This window comes from Nestor notabilis, unplaced genomic scaffold (assembly GCF_000696875.1).
Source record: "Nestor notabilis isolate BGI_N333 unplaced genomic scaffold, ASM69687v1 scaffold32488, whole genome shotgun sequence".
NCBI lineage: Eukaryota > Metazoa > Chordata > Aves > Psittaciformes > Psittacidae > Nestor > Nestor notabilis.
Window position 1 is genome coordinate 1 of NW_009942000.1, and position 19,448 is coordinate 19,448.

At 35.4% G+C, this 19,448-nt stretch overlaps 1 protein-coding gene across 1 annotated transcript; it reads left to right on the top strand.

Annotated features, from left to right (window-relative positions):
- Nucleotides 1–2,870: 2,870 nt before the first annotated feature.
- Nucleotides 2,871–18,313, top strand: LOC104410888 (polyphosphoinositide phosphatase; the record flags this gene model as incomplete). Its single annotated transcript, XM_010021172.1, has 11 exons — nt 2,871–3,027; nt 4,358–4,408; nt 6,421–6,569; nt 9,271–9,399; nt 10,920–11,020; nt 11,470–11,632; nt 12,268–12,365; nt 13,987–14,120; nt 16,011–16,127; nt 16,583–16,628; nt 18,165–18,313. Coding segments are annotated over 11 exons (1,294 nt in total), but the record flags the coding sequence as incomplete, so codon positions are not given.
- Nucleotides 18,314–19,448: the final 1,135 nt, after the last annotated feature.

Genomic DNA, 19,448 nt, shown 5'->3' on the forward strand with positions numbered 1-19,448 from the left:
GACTGCTGTAGCTGAACCCAGGACAGTAATTAAGGGATAGATCTAGAAAATAGCCAAACTCTAAAAGCTTGGTTGAAGATCTCGCCAAACTCAACTCATTTTAGGCTATCGTGTGGAACCTTGCCTCCTGAATTCCAGAGCTCATGGAATGTTTTTTTAAAAGAAAACAAAAGTTGACATTCCTTATTAGGTTGTATTTCTTCATTACACACTATTCAGAACAATGACTTAATTTTCTTTTTGGGTTTTGTTTTGGTTTTTTTAGTGACACATTTAAAGGTTTTTTTTTTTGTTTGGTTTTTTTTTTGTGTTTAAACAAGTATAACTGGTACGTCAACTGAATTTTTAAATGCTGATCAGATGTCTGTAATACTAGAGAATTGCTTCAGGGATTTAATAGCTTCTAATTTCATCTGAAAGTCACTACTCTCCTGCCTGTTGTCAGATGCTGGGGTTGATATATTGATGGGTGATGTCTCCAAAGTAAATGTTAATGTGTGCTCTGACGGCCCCAAGAATACTTTGTGCTTTATCTGCATTAGTATATAACCGGACATCTAAATTCAAAGTTCCAGAGGAGGTGGAGAAAGCAATTACTTTAGAAGATGCTCCTGAATTTTTCATAACACCCAAAGTGTAGAAAATATTATTAGTATTCTGATCTAAAGTGGCAGATTAAGCAAAATTTCTTCTATATTCTTTTTGCCCATGGAGCATTTTGGATCTTAGCAGTGGAATCTCTTTTCAGAAATTGATCAGATGAGGTTTATATTCCTTATGAATTTATGAGTATTGATAATATGGGTAAACATAAAGAAGCCTCTAACAGTCTTGCAGCACTGGCTTTTTTTGCACAAGCCATCAGTGCTTACTATCTAAATATATGATAATGTATTTGATTGTAGTGTGGTTGTGTTCAGTGAAGACTTTCCATCCCAATTGTGTATTTGTTTATATGTACTCTTCGTAACAGAAGAGTTTCTATTCCATAGCTGGGCAAATGCATTGGTTATCACATGTGGTCTACTATTTCTAGATGATTTATTTAGAAGTAACATGCTCTCTTACATACTTTAGACGTCCTTCATCTTGATCCTATCTAAGCTGTATAAACATGTAATTTAAGGGAATGCACTGGTTTATTTTCTTCTGGCTCAGGTCTGGTATTTTTTTGTAGAATTGGAAAAGATTTTTTTGTTCTGTTCTTCAGTTACTCTGTTAACCAAAGGCAGTGCATTCATTCCTTTCAGGATGGGGGCCTGATAGTCTAATTTCTGGTTCACTGTATGGTGTTCAAAAGCAGAAGTTGCTTTTAAATGGAGAGAATCAGGCCAAGGGGAAAGGTTGGGTTGCCTATCAGACTTTGGTATAACATTTGGTAAAATTCAAAGGATAGAGGCTGTCCATATAAGTGATTTCAGTACCTGGAGGATACAGGAAGAACTTTGACTGCTATTTAACAATTGAAATTCAATAGTCTGGCTACTTCAAATAGAAGGTTGGTTTCTTACTGTCAGCAGGATCTCCTGTGCTTGTGCAGGTGAGAGCATTTTTCCAAGGGGGGCTAATAAGCCAGAAGAAAAGATTACAGTTCATTCGATCACATTGCAGCCTCCAGCAGTGACAGGGAGGAAACGTGTGCTTTGCTCATCGTTCTTTAATTCATAATAAAAGCTAAAGAACTGAATATAAATACAAGTGAAAATGTGAATTGTGAGTTGTTTCCCCGCCCGATCCCCACCCCCAATTAATAGATTAAGAAGGACACGAAGCTACGAAGACAGGCTGAGAAAATTGGGGCTGTTCAGCCTGGAGAAGAGAAGGCTGTGTGGAGACCTTATAGCAGCCTTCCTGTGTCTGAAGGGGGCTACAAGGTTGCTGGCGAGGGACTCTTCATTAGGGACTGTAGTGGTAGGACAAAGGGTAATGGGTTTAAACTTAAACAGGGGAAGTTTAGATTAGATATAAGGAAGAAGTTCTTTACAGTGAGGGTGGTGGGGCACTGGAATGGGTTGCCCAAAGAAGTGGTAAATGCTCCTTCCCTGGCAGTGTTCAAGGCCAGGTTGGACAGAGCCTTGGGCAAAATGGTTTAGTGTGTGGTGTCCCTGCCCATGGCAGGGGGGTTGGAACTAGATGATCTTAAGGTCCTTTCCAACCCAAACCATTCTATGATTTGTTGACAGTGCAGTAGTGAATGAGTTTCAGGCTGCTCATTAGTAGCAACCCGTCAAAGCAGCTACCTCCAAGAGCTAATTCATGTAATTAATTATTAGAACTTGGTACTGCTGTGTCACTGCCTATACTGTATTAGAAACACATTTGGGTTCAGGGATATTTAGGTATTTCTATTTCTAATTTGAATTTACACATTTGTATTGCATTGAAAAGTTCGTTATGATGTTTCCTAATTATATGTAATAGAAACATTCAAAGAAGCAATTTGGTGAAGAAGCATAGCTATAACCTGTAGTATTAGGGAATGAGAGTGGGGGCTTCATAAGTCTCCTTTTTTGGGCAATAAAGCCAAACACTGCCTGTTCTACCTCCTATAAAAAGCAAATACAGGTGTCTTATTCTGAATTTTCAGTGTCTTAACTCTGCTACCTAATACTAAAAATATGTACAGTGGAAGGGGGAAAAAAAATAAAACCTATGTATTTCATTGATTGACACCTACAGGGGAAACTGTAAAACTCTGTCTATGTGTATCTGTATTTTTGTATGTGTACATATATGCACATTGTATATACATTATGAATAAATAAAGAATCTGTGAAGTCTTGTTACAATTCTGATGCTGTTTTTCTAAATGTATTTGATCAAATCAACATGAACATCCAACTAATACCGTTTTAATGCTGTTTTAACAGGTTTTGTCAGGTTTTTAGAAGGCTATTACATTGTGTTAATAACAAAAAGAAGAAAAATGGCAGATATTGGAGGCCATGCAATATATAAAATAGAAGATACAAACATGATCTACATTCCAAATGACTCTGTAAGAGTCACTCATCCCGATGAAGCCAGGTAAATAATGGTGGTACTTTTTGAACATTTTCTTAGCAGTGGTGAACTGCAACTAGAAATTTCAGTCATGGATTTCCTTCTGTTAGTATGTTATTCAAGCCATTTTATCTTAGTTGATAAATTAACGTGGCAGAATGGAGAATCTGCCACAAGTTCTGTGGCCTTTTACCTGGAGAGTAAATACAACTTTTACAGTCTTTAAGAGTTTTCCGTCCGCATCTTCATGTTGCCTACCTATCAAAGCTACATTCTAGCAAACGTGCACCTGGAAGCATCCAGTACGTTGTTGATACAAGGCCAAAGTAATGCTAATACTGGTTTATATTGTTTGGAGTACAATTCTTTTATTAGTATCTCTAGCATCATGTTAATCTCACCTGAAGAGATCTTTTGTGCTCTACAGAAAGGGCAGAGTAGATTATTTAATGATTCTGTGCTGTCATAATCTTGTGAATTTTTCTGTTGCTGTTGCAAAGGGTGATAAACTGACCCACTGGTAAGTTCAATTGCTTCCTTTTTTTTTTTTTTTTTTTTTTGACCTTTTTGTGAAAAAAGATATTTAAGCCTTTGCAAGGAAACCTTGTGTGAAATGTACAACCACATCCTGGTGGTGTTTTTGTCCTTTAGGGGGGGGACTTTACTTCTATGAAATACGAGGCAAATAGTATCAATAAACTGCTTTTCAGTGGGAATAGTCAAAAAGTGATGGATTGTGATAAACTGATGTCAGGTAATGAAATCAAGACAATGGGAACTACTCAGAAATTTTCCACTTTGAGGTATGACTGATTGTAAACCTCAGTCTCCCCTCTTAGAATGAAGCAGACCATGTTGTCTAACCTTTCTATTTATTGTGTTAGCCATTTTAGCATTCATAGACAGTGTTACAGTTTCGTTTGAGAATTTGCAAAGGTATGGCAGCTTGAAGTAGATACTTCTTTTCTTGTTCATTTATTTGAGAATACAAGAATTGAAGATTTTCACAATTATAGTATTGTTGGGAGTTTGCTTGCATAAGACCTAGAGAATTTGACCTGTATATGTGGAAAACGGAGTTACAACTTTATCTGCAACTGCCTAAAGAAGTGGAGTACATATGTGAGTAGGCACTGGGTTTAAAATAAAAAAAAAGTCTTATTTGATTTATTTAATCCAGATGCTGACATTCTAGTGGAATTATCTATCAAAACAGTTACATTTAGATACAAAGGGAACATATGGCAAGAGTCAATATTTATATGTAGTTTAATTTCTGAGATTTACTGAATGACTTCTTGAAACTGTCTGGTTAAACTAATAATTTTCCTTTTAATTTGAATTGTTTTGCTAGGTATCTGAGAATCTTTCAAAATGTGGACCTTTCTAGCAACTTCTACTTTAGGTAAGCATTAGTTACTAATTCCTTTAAAAAAATTTTATACTTGCTATGAAATTCTGCTTTTGGATTTTGCTAACCAGGATCTTTAGTATTATGGGGAAATAAGACACATGATGACTCTGCTTGTCTGTTTTCATCAGTGTCTTTTGAACCTGCTTTCTCCTTCAGCAAATTGGTTAGAAATATAGTCTCCATGAACTATAGAACTATTAGTGGCATTGTAAAAGGTAGACACTGACATTACTGTTTCCACTGACTATTTAGCCTTGCCAGATTGTGCAGATTATCTCTCTTTGGAAAAGTATTATATATTTCAGGGGGTTTGCTTGTCCTGTCATTTTTTCTTTCTTGATCTTGTTTTCCAGAACTAAAGCTTTGCCTTGATTCACAAAGATAGAGAATAGGTCATCATCCAAGATACACCCAGCATAGGGTGCATCTTTCATAGGGCCTTCTAGGCATTATTGATTCTCTTGCTTGCTTTTTCATAAATACCATACCTAAGACAAGTTTCTGTGTCCCAGGTACTATGACACATGAGACTTTTGGGACAGCAGAAAAATGGGAGAAATACAGTGATAAACCTGGCAGTACTAGTTAAAGGCCTTTAAGACTTAATCTAAATGAAAAAAACCCTCTTGTGAGTACCAAAAGGTATATCAATCTAGAAGATACTTCCGCTTGGAAAATAAAGGCTTCTTGTCACAAGCGTGTCTGTCAATACAAACCTACCAAAGTTTCATGTCTGTTTTGTGGTTTTGCATGGAAAGGCTTTTTCACAGTAAAAAACCTGAGTTTTTCTTCTATGCTTTGTCTCTCAGCCCTAACACGGTACAACTTCCTTTTTTATTATCGTGCTCAGTGATGGTGAATGTATACTGTTTCTGTGGTCATGCATATAAGGGAAAGGACAAGGTTTTTGTATGACTCCCTGGTAAACACATTTATCAGCTTAATTTAAATTGTTCTTGGCTGAAATTGTAGCATATTTTTCTGCATGGTTTTCATATTAATCCTGAACAAATTTAGAGGTTAGTTATATGAAAACATTTGGTATAAGGGGAAAATGGAGGAATAGCCTGAACAAGTCTTTTACTGGGATACTGTTTAAAGGTTCTGTTACATGCAAACTGAGCATATAACAGACTGGATTTTTTCCTGACAGATAAGCACATCAGGTTGTTCTTATGAAAATGTGGTAAATGCATGGTTTAGACTTTGTTATCATTAATTATAGATCTAAATGTCCAGTGTTTAAATTTTTTTTTTTTTTTTTAGGTCATTGGTGAATATCTAGAACATACAGGAGGGCTAGTAATTACTGATGCTGTGTTAGCCAAAAATGGAAATTTGTGTGTATTTCTGATTCAACTGTTGTGTGAATTTAGTTTCTCCTTAGGGAGATGAATCTTAGTGGCTTATAAAATTTAGCAATTAGTGTAGAGTGTTGTCAGTATAAAAGCCATGAGATGCATAATTTGTAACTGTTATGGAACTAATTAAAAAACCTCAACCTTTTGTTTATTCTGCAACCACTGTCTTAAGATGCATCTGTGCTGCAACCACAAATCTGAGGGCAGTTTTTGTGTACCAGAGTTTTGGCTGCTTTGACTTCAGGTAGCAGTTAGAGAATAGTACTTAAATCTCAGAAAAGTGAGGTTGTCTGTATGGATATTTCCAGTGGAATAGCTATTTTTGATCTTCAGGACTGTTTCTTGGCACATAGTGAATCATGTTTGATATGCTTTGTTCAAAAGGCATGTTCAGTTTTCAGTTATAAGAAGAATATAAATACAGTTTCAGCTATTGTAGTGTAAACAGTTTCTATGTTGTAAAACTTCTGGAAATCAGTAGTATTATTTGCCATTACAGAATCTGAATCTGTGTATCTTGTTTAAAAGTCTTCTTTTAATAGATAAAATAGTAGTGTTAAATGTAAGTACAGATGGAGAGTAAGGGCTTTCAGAAAACTCCTATGCATCTACAGTTATTAATACATGTTAACTTTCTATCAGTTACAGCTATGATCTGTCTCACTCCCTTCAGTATAATCTTACTGTCCTGAGAATGCCACTTGAAACATTAAAAACTGAAACAACCCAGACCCGACAAGAAAGTTTTGATATATTTGAAGATGAAGGACTTTCAACACAGGGTGGAAGCGGTAAGCAAATATGCCTAATTAAACTGATGCTGGTCAAGAGTACATTCAGAGCATGTTCCACTTAAGTTTACTTTTGAGTAACATTTGGGTCTTTTGTATTGGTCACCAGTCTCATAATAGTTTTGAGTTAATAAAAGATTAGGTGATGTGCCAATTACAGACATTTGAATAATGAAATTTCTAGAGGTGATTAATCATTGCTTTGTTAATTTACATTGCAACTTGGGGAGATAATTGAACTTGCTGACATTATTCAGAAATTGATTATTCAACTGACTTGTAAGACTCCCAATAGGAATAAATTACAAAGAGTGGGAAGTAATAACTGATTAATGGATTTTTTGATTTGTGTTGGAAAATACTGACGTCAAAGGAATTATATGGTGTTAGTATTAATTTGATATTGTTGGCACTATTGGAAAGTCCAAGAAAAACTATTGATTTCAGTTGAAAAACACAGCCTTCACTTCGGATCAACATATTCATAAGAGTGTAAAGATAACCAGCCAAACAGGAAAACTGTTTTCTCTCCCTTTTGCTTTGCTCATACACACATACAAAAGTTTCCCCTGAAATTCTTAATGATGGATTTCATTCTGATGAGGTTTAGTTTTTAGTTTTGTTGCCAAAAAAAGTTGTTTTGTTGGGGTTTTTTTCTATTACATATGTGACACCACTTTTTCCTTGTTTAATTGTGAAGTGTGAGAAATAACAGTGCTACTGTTGACTCATAATGAATACATTGCTCTAATAGTGTTCTCAAACAGCTGTGGAGATTCAGCTAGCCTTCTTTGTAATAGAACACCATGCCTTTTAAATACATCACTTATAAACAAAAGAATAGGATAGAGCAAGTCTGCTGCTATTTTGTGAACTTGATATGCAAGGCAGCTCAGATATAATACCTGTGTTTGTGCTTATTGGATCTTACTGGTTATAGAGGCTCAACAACCTCTCTGCATTACCACCCTTATTTGTAGTCACCTGCTGTGTAACTTCTGTTGAACACAAAATATAATACACAGAGAAACAGGATACAAAATCCCACCTGTCCTAAAGTAACTTTGGTTCTTTGAGATACTGTAAATTTCATGATTTGTCTTCCACCTCTTTTAACCCAAATGAATCTCCCAAGGCATTGAAGAAAGAATTTATTGGTCCTGCTTTCTGTGCCTCTAAAGGGAACTCTGAAGGTCTGACATGCACATAGTTAAAATACAGAAACAACTGAAACAACCCCAGACCCAAATTTATGCGAGATAAACTTGGACACTATTTTCCCACCTGTTCTTCACACCCTTTTATCACAACACCTAGAATAGACCTACACTGACTACAGCTCAAAGAATGGTAAGCAAGTAATTGTCTCTGATGCTGGAACTTCCTATGTTAAATAGTTCTAACATCTATCATACTGTCATTTAAAAGCCTAAAAGTAACGCTGTTTGCAGTAAACCCTATATAGTGGAGGGAGCAGTTATTCCTCTTCTTTAAAGGCTCTTATCTGCAAGATCCCTCAGGGATCCATACAACGTCATCTCTTCTATGTCTTTGTGAAAACTTTGGAGAAAAAGATGCCATAACCTTGACCCTATCAGCAGTATGCTGATAACACACACAACTCCATTTCCAGTAGATATTAGTAACATATCCGTTCATACGATAGAATATGTGTAAGAAATAGCCACCTGTCATTCAAGAATAAATTCTTACCAAGGTAACGCTTCTAGAATTGAGAAGACAAACTGCTGACCAAGTGCTTGTGGCCAGCTTCTGCTGAGTGTATACACTCCTTCTCCAAAATGGTTACATCAGTTTTTCCTGGGCTTATGTAAGTTTGATGACTAGGTAGCAACATTTTGTTCAACAGCTGCATTTTCAGTTTCAGTCTGTTAGAAGAACTCATCTTTTTCCCCCAACAGAGGCTGTGTTAATTGACATACTTACTGCTATGATATAACTTATCCTTCCAGAAACTTAATTTGCTAAAACTACACAAAAAATGTATGTAATAGAGTTCTTGTCCTCTTCCTTTTCTTCAAGACTCATTTAATTCCCTTTGCCAGCTTTTAGTGCTAGTTGTCATCTTGGTCTTAAATTTTGAAATGGAAAAAGACTTAGGTTCCGGTTATATCAGAAATTGAATTCTAATTTGCAGGTCTACAGTAGCTGCATTTCTCGTGTCAAGTGGATATCAGGAAAACAATGCTAAATTCTGTGACAAAGGGGATTGATGTGCTTTTTGTAAAGGTGGCCAGGGCTGTACATGATCTTCCACAGCCTAATAGATAACTCCAGAGCTGACCCAAAATTGAAAAGCTTATAAAGTCCTCCTGTGAAAGTGTTTCTGCCTTAACTGGAATTCACAACTTAATTTATTTCCCTTACTATCAAATCCTCTTCTGCTACAATGCAGAGACTCTTTTCAGTACTGTAAATATCAGAAACTTCTGCATGAAGACACTCACATACTTCAGTGACTGGCAAACAGAAAAACTGAAAATCCTATAAATGCTGAACCTCAGCATATGCCTGAAGTTATCTATGTTTCGCAAACTTCAGAGTTGTAAGTAAATGATATGCTGAGTTGCAGTCAAAGGAAACTCAAAATGAAGGTATGATGACCTGGATTTTAAAAGTCCAGTGCAGGTAAGCTTGTTTCCTAATTGCTAATGCATTTTTCATTGTAACAACTTCGTAGGTGTATTTGGGATTTGCAGTAAGCCTTACGAGAAGTATGTGTGGAATGGCAAGCTTCTGGAGGCAGTAAAAAATATTGTTCATCGTGACTGGCTGCTGTATATTATTCACGGATTCTGTGGGCAATCAAGCATCCTTTTACTGTTGTAAGGAATGTTTTAAAACTTTTTTTAAAAGTTGGAACATGTGAAATACATTGAATGATTTCTTTGTCATGTAAATACTTTCCAGTTTTAGACTTACTGGTTGGTTTTTATTTTAATTACTTTTCTAGGTTTTATGCTAAATAAAAACCACAGTTATGTTGTTAGAATTCTCAGCGAGACACGGTTTGTCAGCATGGGGTTTAGTAATAAAGAACTTTAGAGGATTTTAAGGCTCAGCTGTATCTTTTCACATATGTTTGAGGAAAGGGAAAAAACCTAATCAGAACTGAATTGCTGACACAGAAATGTCCTCTCACTAATCTTTAAAACATTTTTTAGTAACTGAGATTTGCAGAAACTCTTGTATTTATTCTGTTGAAGATGATAATAGAAATTTAGGCCTGCTATTTGAAGAGAGTTAAGTAAACAGTAGGATATCTGAAAATCTTTTTTTCCTGGCTATATATTATTTAAAATGAGTAAATGGGTTTATGTATATTGTTGTATTAACAGAAAAAGCCCAAATGAATATCACACTCAAAAAAAATGCCATGCCAACATCTTAGTTGGTAAGAATTTAATGTATTACAGACACACTCTTAATCATCAAGAGCATAATGTTTGTTTAAAAGCCTGCCAACAAAGTATCTGGGCAAGCAAATACAATTATGAAGTTAAGGTTAGTGGTGTCTCTAAAATTTAATTTTAGGGGTTTTTTATGATTGTAAGGCTGCTGGTCATTGGCTTAGTCCCCAGACAGAAAGCTAGATCCATTTTTATATACCACTATTTCATCTGTGCTGTTGCTTAAACAATGTAGTAGTAGAGGATCTTACTACCAGCATTATGCCTGCAGCTAGTTAGTGTAGCATTAGTCTTTGCTCTAGGTATTTGATGAACAAATGTCATCTTTCCTCTTTCTTGTGCCTCCCTTACACTAAGTAAGCAGTGAGAATCATGCTAAACATCTGATTCTATCTTGTTTGTTTGTTTTTAATAAAAAAATAAAAAGCCTAAAAGAAAGCCACCACTGCATCAGTAGCTGTTTGCCTCTGGTTTTCAGTTGTTGTTACTTAAGTAATTGCAAATCTATCTACTTTTCCAGACAAATAATTAGAGGGTGACTAATGTACCTGATCTGAAAATAGAAGCTCCCAGACTTCAATCCCAGTATTCACTAAAGCAGTATTGGTGGCCCAGCATGAATCTGGGGCCTGTTTCACTTCTGTTGCCACTTCATAAAATAGAAATACTTCTTTTCTATAGGATGTGAGAAGTGGTTGATATAACGTAGATTCTGTTTTCAAAGTTCTTAAAAACCATTGTTGAAAAAGCCAATGCTCTCTCCCAACTGCAAAAGAAGTTTGGAAGTGGTACTCATCACTGTTAAGGACATGTCAGTAAATCGGATGTTTCAGTTTTGTACACCTTTTCTAGAATTTGTGCTTAAAGTAAGTGAATGAAAAATTGCATGTGAAATGTAAACCTTAACTTCTCTCTCAAGAACTGTTAATATATGGTCGCCCTATATACGTCACTCTGATAGCTAGAAGATCAAGCAAATTTGCTGGAACACGTTTTCTGAAACGAGGAGCAAACTGTGAGGTAAATTAAATCTGATTTTAGGGGTTCCCTCGTATCCTCCCCAACCGTATAAAAGCTTGAGCTTGACTGACTGGAGAATTTAAATGTTTTAGAGGGTTGTTACAGTTTTGGCTGTAAATTATGCTATTAGGTAATGTTATCACAGCCATCATTACATTCTTAATTGAGATAATAAAGCTGTTCTTAAAATAATAAGTCTTAACTGGCAATTTCCTTATTTTTTATTTTTTTTCCACTTACAGTTAATGTTATTTCCAAAATAGGGGGGGTGGGGTGTGGAATCTGATAATATGCGCTTAGGGACAAACGGGAATTTAACCTTCAGTGGTGTTCTCACCACTGTGATTTGGTGTCTTACAGTTTAATTGTTTGTAATGATCAGTTCTCTATAATACATGCAGCTCTGAAGTGTCATGTCTATACCGTATGTGTATTTCTGTTTGTTTTAGGGAGATGTTGCTAATGAAGTAGAAACTGAACAAATACTTTATGATGCTTCAGTTATGTCATTTTCTGTGGGGAGTTATTCATCCTATGTTCAAGTTCGAGGATCTGTCCCTCTGTACTGGTCACAAGATATTTCAACTATGATGCCTAAGCCGCCCATAACATGTATGTACAAATTACTCTTTGTGATAGTTTATAGTTAGTACTGTCCCCACAGGAACACTGGAGACAGTAAGTGAAAACTCAAAATGAACGAATTGTCTATACATTTGTTCTTTGGGAAGCCATAAGTTAAGGTAGATCAATGTTCTTTATAATAAACATCATGGCATACAAACATTCAACCATATAAAAAGCTGCGTTTGATGAAACTGAATAGAAAAACAATCTCTGTCTTAGACTTCACATCAGAAATGGAATACAAAAACTTCTGTTTGAAGTTGTCAACTTTCTTTGTGCTTATTTTGTATGCAAAGTTAGTTAGATTTACCTCTGTATTTGTGAATAAAATTTCGAACCTATTGAAAATCGTGAAAAAAGTCTGGGCTAACTTTAGTGATGCCAGAATAATGGTTCTGTGTAAGCATCTCATTAAAGCTGTGGTTAAGAAGTTGCCTCCAGTTTGGAAAAGGGAAGGGTTTTTTTGACAGCTCTTGCATGAAAAGGGGGGAAAGTATGAAATTGTATCATTACTATCAGAGAGTTAGCATGTGTTTTGTGAAGAGTACTTTTAAGGGAAAATTACTTAAGTGACTCTACAGCTCACTTAATATTGTCCTGAATATATGTATTTATTGCAGTGGACCAAGGAGATCCTTTTGCACATGTTGCTGCTCTTCACTTTGACCAAATGCTTCAAAGATTTGGTTCTCCCATTATTATTTTGAATCTTGTGAAGGTACAGAAATTTTAATATGTTCAATATGTTTTCTAGTTTTGATATTATACTTATTTCTGTAGAGTCTCTGTGTACTTACTTCTGTAGAGTCTCTGCCTGGTAGAGTCATGGAAGTATGAGCAGGATAGAAAACTGAAGCTTTTGATGTTAGCTGGTGGGCATACCATTGGCAGCCCAGCTGGACTAGTGGAGGGAGCTTCATGATTGCTGCAGTAATTCAGTTCACTCCTGTGTGATAGGTTGCAGTACAAAGCCTGCATTCTGGGTGGCACTGTAATTTTGGTTATTACATCTTATATTTGTGTTGTGGGTTTTTTTGTTTAATTTTTTTCTGTTCTGATCCAGCCGTTTTCTATGGTGGTGTCTGTTTCCACATTTGAGTTTAATATATTGATTTGTTTTGCTTGAATCATATCTTATTTCTTTTTAGTCTTTAAAAAATCATTTATCATGTTGTAGAACTGTATTCAGCAGAAAAAAATGATCTTTTATGTGCATGCAGGACCTATTCCTGATATTAAAAAATATGGAAAATTCAAAAGGAATGTTTTTAAAACTCTTAAGTTGTAATAAATGGAACTAGATCACCTATTTTCTATTTCTAGAAACCTTCCTCTGTAGGAGTCCGTATTTTCTAGAAGCTTTCCTGTGTAGAAGTGCTCCTGTCAGGGGTCTGTGAAATCAACATAGGATAGCATTTGTTGACAAGAAAGTTATTTTATCTCTTGCAGCCATAGATTTCAAAAGCAATTGTTACAGTGAGTCTAGGCTCACATGACCTTGACACATGAATCATTATCTGCTTTTATTCACAGGGCTTTTGATACACTGGCTGAAAATGCATGTCTTTCTTTCCCTCTCTGTAGATGCTCAATACTAAAATGTTAAAATTCATATTCCTTTATTACTAGACTCAGTGATCTGCAAAGGTCCCTTCCAACACTAATGATTCTGTGATTAAGTATAAATCTATGTCTTCCTATATCTGTCTATGCTAGAAATTCATTAATTAGTACTGAATGCATTAGGCTATATATTTAAAGCAGTTTCTATAATGTAGGTTCAGTATAGGTTTTAGTGTGGATGAAGTTGAGAGGAAAGCCATGGTAATATATGGAGTACCAAACCATATATGGTATTTTCAGAGAATGGCAACAAAATTAAATTTTTTAAAAAATTATTGCAAAGCTGGGAGATGGTAGCTGTTGTTCCCCATCTCCTATCAGTAATGGAGAAGAATTTGCCTGTGTTCTCTTGTACACCGGAATTGAACGGGACATTTTTCTTTCTGCCTGTCTTTTTCCTTCTCTCTTGTCTTTGTCCATTTCTTTTCTATTACCGCTTCTATGTGCCCTTCTTTGCTGTTACAGGGTTCCATTTTTCAGCCAACAATTATGCACAGTTGAAACGAGTGACTTTTACTACTAATACAGATCAATTGTTAAAAACCCAGAATGTTTAGATTTTTCTGTCTCTTAATTGTACTAGTTATGAATAACTGCCTACTGTTACAGCTTCCACTTTAAATTTCTGCTATATATACATACATGTATATGTATATGGGTTACATACGTTTGTTAATGAAAATTGTAATGCTAACTTCCTTTTCTTTTTGCTAAAGGAACGTGAAAAAAGAAAGCACGAAAGGATTCTTAGTGAAGAACTTGTTGCTGCCGTGACATATCTCAACCAGTTTTTGCCTCCAGAGCATGCAATTATATATATACCCTGGGATATGGCCAAATACACAAAAAGGTAGAAAAGATCCTTCTTTGTACTAGTGCTTTTAGCCACAGTGCAAATAACTATGCTAATGAGTGTGTTGTTTTTCAATTGAATGTATTGTCAGTGAATGATGGGAGAATTTCCTAAAGATCTAGGGATAGAATAAATCCTCAGGTTTTTTGGAGGTTTTTTCATGTTTTCTGTGGTTTCTTATGAAAGTGGAGCAAAGCCGGAAAACTTTTAAATTCTGTGCAAACAGAAATTTTAGAAAAAAGCTATTAGACATCAACATTCACTTTTTATTTTGAATTAGTCAAAACACTGCATTTGTCGGATACTCCATCTCAGTCACTGAATTTATTGAGTTACAAAATTTTGAAAAACAAAGGGTTTCATATCAGTCAGTCTTTCCCATTTCCTTTACCAAAAGGAAATGAGAGCATTAGTATCCATGTTTTAAAACATTCGTATTACTAGAAGCATGTATTTCAGAAAGGCAAAATATATTCTATAACTTTTTATTCTACAATTTTGCACAATAGAATGCTGTACTAGAATTATGTGAAAAGGGTGAATGTTTTCCTAAATGTAGAAATATTTACAAGGCACAAACATTTTAAATCTACAGGTATAGACTGCTATTCTGAAGAAACACAGAATTCGGTTGTAAAGTTCTCTGTTCTGCATATGTATACTGTATCTTATTAATGCCAGAAACTGTAGAAGAATGATAAGAATTGTTCGGTCAACTTTTAGGTATCTGTTACTATATCAGTCTGAGTAAAACAATGGAAAAACTGGTATGGTTCAAGGGGCAGGAATAAAATTAACGTGTTTTCAGTTAAAATTTTATTGAAAATCTTTGGCAAAAAATCCTTATCCACTATTTGAAATTACAGGTTGGTTGATACAGTTGGTCATGGGGGTGTGAAACTTTAAAGTTTGCCTTAAAGAGTAGTACTTTCACACTACATTTTGTTCTAAAATGGCATTGTGTACAGTTAGATGTACATGCAATTGCTTGTGTTATGATTAAATAGCAGCTGTCAAAATAAGGCTAGATTTCCTTTCAGAAGATATGCTAGTTCCAAGTTCCTGATTTTCCTATTGAATGATGCTGATGAAGCTTAGTGGTCTGTCCTATATGAGAAACGATAATAGGTCATCAAAGGATTCCCCTTCTATCTTTAAGTTTGATGTATGTTTATCCACCCTACTACAAATATAAATATACCTAAGGACTTTGAACAAGATTATTTATACAAGCAAAAGATATTTAGGAATGGAAGATAATGTATATGTCTGCCTAAGGAACTGCCAGTTCCAGGAATACTGAGAATATGTTTGCTTTAACATGTAGTTTTGAAGTAGGTTTGCTGGAAAGCAGTACTGGTTTTGTTACTTGAAGTGTTAACACTGTAATAAGAACTAAGTAAACTTTATTTGAAAATAAAATAGAGTAAACAGAAGTTGAAGTCCCCCACAATGAATGGATGGACTCCCTGATCTGAGCAGGAGGTGTAGGACATCATGAAGGACACACAAGAACAAATGTTACTGAACTAATCACTACCTTGCAAACAAAATGAGGGAGCATGATTTAGCATAATCATATATCCTTTTCTGCATCATTCTTATTTTGCAAAGCACAGAAAGTTTGCTAGGGGAAAAGTGGTGTGGTATGAAAGTCAAGTTTCGGAGTCTTTCACTTCTAGTTTATGTAATGCATTTTAATAAAAGTAAACAAAATTGCTCAGGTACAGTCAGTGTTTCCTAAGTCTGTAAAACCTAAGAAAATTACAGACATAATTACTGTTGGGTAAATAGAGCTGTGATGTTAATCTTCAAGTCATTTTTGTTATTGAAAGACCTTTTAGTATTAATGTATCTTGACTGTGTATTTTTTTTTCCTCTGCTCAGCAAACTTTGCAATGTCCTTGATAGACTGAATGTGATTGCAGAAAGTGTAGTAAAGACGACTGGATTTTTTGTAAATAGACCTGATTCCTACTGCAGTATTTTGCGACCAGATGAAAAGTATGTATGATTTAATTGATGCATAATGAATAGCATCTATTCCTTGGAGAGTTGTCTGGAATTTCTATGTGTATTACATTGTTTGTCAAGACTAGAATCAGTATGAGGGGAGATTTAAATCAACTAGCTTGTGCTACCATGTATGTTAGACCTCTACCTTCCAGTTGCTGGCATTGTACCTACTTCAACTTTTGTGCACTGAAGAAAGTTTGTATGGCTTTGGAATATTTCTACTGTAAGTCTAGGGGTTTTGGTTGGTTGGTTGTGATGGCATTTAAATATAACATCTTACTGTGGCCTAGAGTTTTCACTGCCTTTGCTATTCAGGGACATCAGTTTTGCTCTGTGGCAGGTTTTTAATTGTCACCGTTTTTCGCTAAGCAGATCAATACGTGGTATGATCTATTATTTTTTTTTAATTATTTGCATGTTATTCTGTTTTGTTTCTCTTTCAGGTGGAATGAACTGGGAGGCTATGTTGTTTCCACTGGTCGCTTGCAGGTACTAAAATGTACTTTATTAATTCAGTTACAGTGATGCAGATCAGCACTTCTAAAGCAGCAGTGAACCATTTAATTTAAATACCTACATGGTGATTCATAGAGTGCTTTTAAATTAATAATTATAGTAAAGAGCATTATTGCTGTCCATCCCAGAAATCCAATTGGAAAATAGGTCTTAAAGTTCTTGCATGGTACCACAAACCTTTATGCTGTTGGAATTTTATTTTTGCTGGAGGTAGTCTGAGAAATGCTTGTATTTTAAGCAAGTTTCCATTACTATTTAGTCTGCAGTGTTACCAGTGCATTGAAAGTTAAAACAGCAGCATTTTAGCAAACTGCATAATATCATGTTACACAGAGGAGGTGAGGAATAAACACACTTACGCCTGGTGACATTCACAGACATTTTCACCAGTGCTGAATATTCTGTATTTTGTTACAATTTCCATTACTAAAAGAAAATAAAACTAGAAACACTGCTTTCTTTAAGGTCAGAAAAGTAGTGCTAAACTATAAACCATACAGTACCAGATTTATACCTGAATGTTATGATTATATACTCTGAACACAGGGCATATTCTTAAGAAGCATTAGTTGCTTGTCACTTACCATTCATAATTTTGTAGTTCGTGTAAGTTAGAAAGCAATGTGACCATTCCTTTACTAGCTGGTTACTGTTTGTTGAGGGCAGGTAAACAATGGAGTAGATAGAATTTGGTCTGTTTTTAGAATAAAGCATATCAGCACTAATTAGATTTTTTAATGTTAGTCTTACAGGTTTACTAGTATTAGGGGAATGAGTGTTTTATCTACCTTTTAACTTTAATGACTTGTGGTATCACCATTGGAATACATTTAAGCATTGGAATCACAGTTCATCTCTGAATCTTGAGTCACACCCAAAAGTGCTTCTTTATTAAGGCAATAAATTTTAGTTGACTAGTTTGGATGTAGCCATGTATATTTAGGCAGAAGAATTCCCTATGCTGATATATTAAAATATGTTTCTTGCAGTTGTTCATAATATAAAATAACTTCGTGTATATTATGGAATTGACAAATGGTGGTGCAAACTGCATAAAAGAATATGCATGGCTGTGACCTTGAGTTTGTGTGTGTTGCCCCAGATACGGAAAGCTTAAAAGATAAGCACCATCACAGCAGAACCATGGCAAGGTGGAAGAGTGCTTATTTTTTGCAGTAGTTGCAACATAACTTGAAAATAAGTCCTTCTTCACTGAAATAACATAGCTTTTCTCATTAAGGTAAATCTTTAGGGCTGTTTGTGAATAGGAGGGACACAGTTTGTGTAATGATAAAAGCAAGAATATCATAGTAGGCATTACAGCAGTCTGATGTAGCTTACTGGAGATAACTTACTTTTCAACATCTTTAGAAATGTCTTACCTCAAATTTTTGTGAACTGATTTAATTTGAGATTTGGCAAGTCTTGGATAGTAGGAAAAAAGTGATAATTTTGAGTACGGTAATTTGTTAATTAAGAAAAATCTCCTTATTTGGATTGCTTTACCAGACAGGAGTTCTCCGAACCAATTGTGTGGACTGTTTAGATCGCACTAACACGGCCCAATTTATGGTGGGAAAATGTGCCTTGGCATACCAACTCTATTCATTGGGATTGATTGATAAACCAAACTTGCAATTTGATACGGATGCTGTAAGGTAAGATATATTAATAAAGTGTGTCGTGGTTTTATTTTTTTAATTTTGCCAAGAGATTTAGAAAAATTGTATAGAAGATGAGTCAAGTTCTTTCTATTGGAACAATTTAATAATATTTATTCATCCAAGTTTAAAAGATCTTCGATACTTGAACTCTTCTTGAGAAAATCCAGTAATGCTGAAAATCTACTATTCTGGAAAAGTATGGTAATCAGGCTTTTTTTATGATAACTGCTTGACTTCATTCTCTTTGCCTAAACGTAAAGCTAAAAGTTTTCCTTTGAATAAATGTAACAAAACCCCCACCCCAGTCTTTTACTTATGTTTGCTTGAGGCAAAATGCTGACAAAAAATGAAAACTGAAAGAAGCACATGCTTTTATGGAGAATGCTCAACTGATATTTGTATGGCGGTACATCTTACCTTGCTATTTCTTACTCTTCCTTTGGATAAAATGTTGTGCTTTTTTATTTATTGAAGAAAAGTTTTCACTGAAACTTTCTCAGATCAAGTATCCATGATACTTATTCAAGCATCTTCAAACCATTTAAGAAAACTGATCATTGAAATTAAAATGCTTTGGGGGTCATAGGAACTAAGCTACTTAAGCTGTGAACTAGCTTCAGAAAATAACATGAGTCCTTGACGTGATGTGGTTTTATGCCTTAAATCTATTGTCATGACTGTGAAACTTAGGGCTTCATTTCTGGTTTTGACTAGTGGTTTGATAGTTTTAGAACATGAAGATGTAACTCGTATTTCAGGAAAGACAAAGTATTCCGTCTCACCTTTACTCAAGACATACCTTCAGCTGCTCTTCTTTTCCTGTTAGCTTCTAGGAGTTATAACCTTACTTGCAGCATGTTGGCTCACGGTGCAAGTGGTGTCTGCTGGCTGCCTGATGGCCAGGGAGAACACCCACTGGCTGGCTTCCTCTTTGTGCAGTGCCTCTCATCCACTGTGTCCCAGCTGCTGGGTGCTGCATGTTTACATCTGGGAACAAACAACTGCTGCTGCAAATACCAGTTGCTGTGCAGCTTTCTGGAGACTCGTCAGTCTGGACTCTTGGATTCTAACTAGAGGGGATGAGGAGGTGGACAGGTCTCTAGTATCACTTTCAGTGGTATTCCCTACA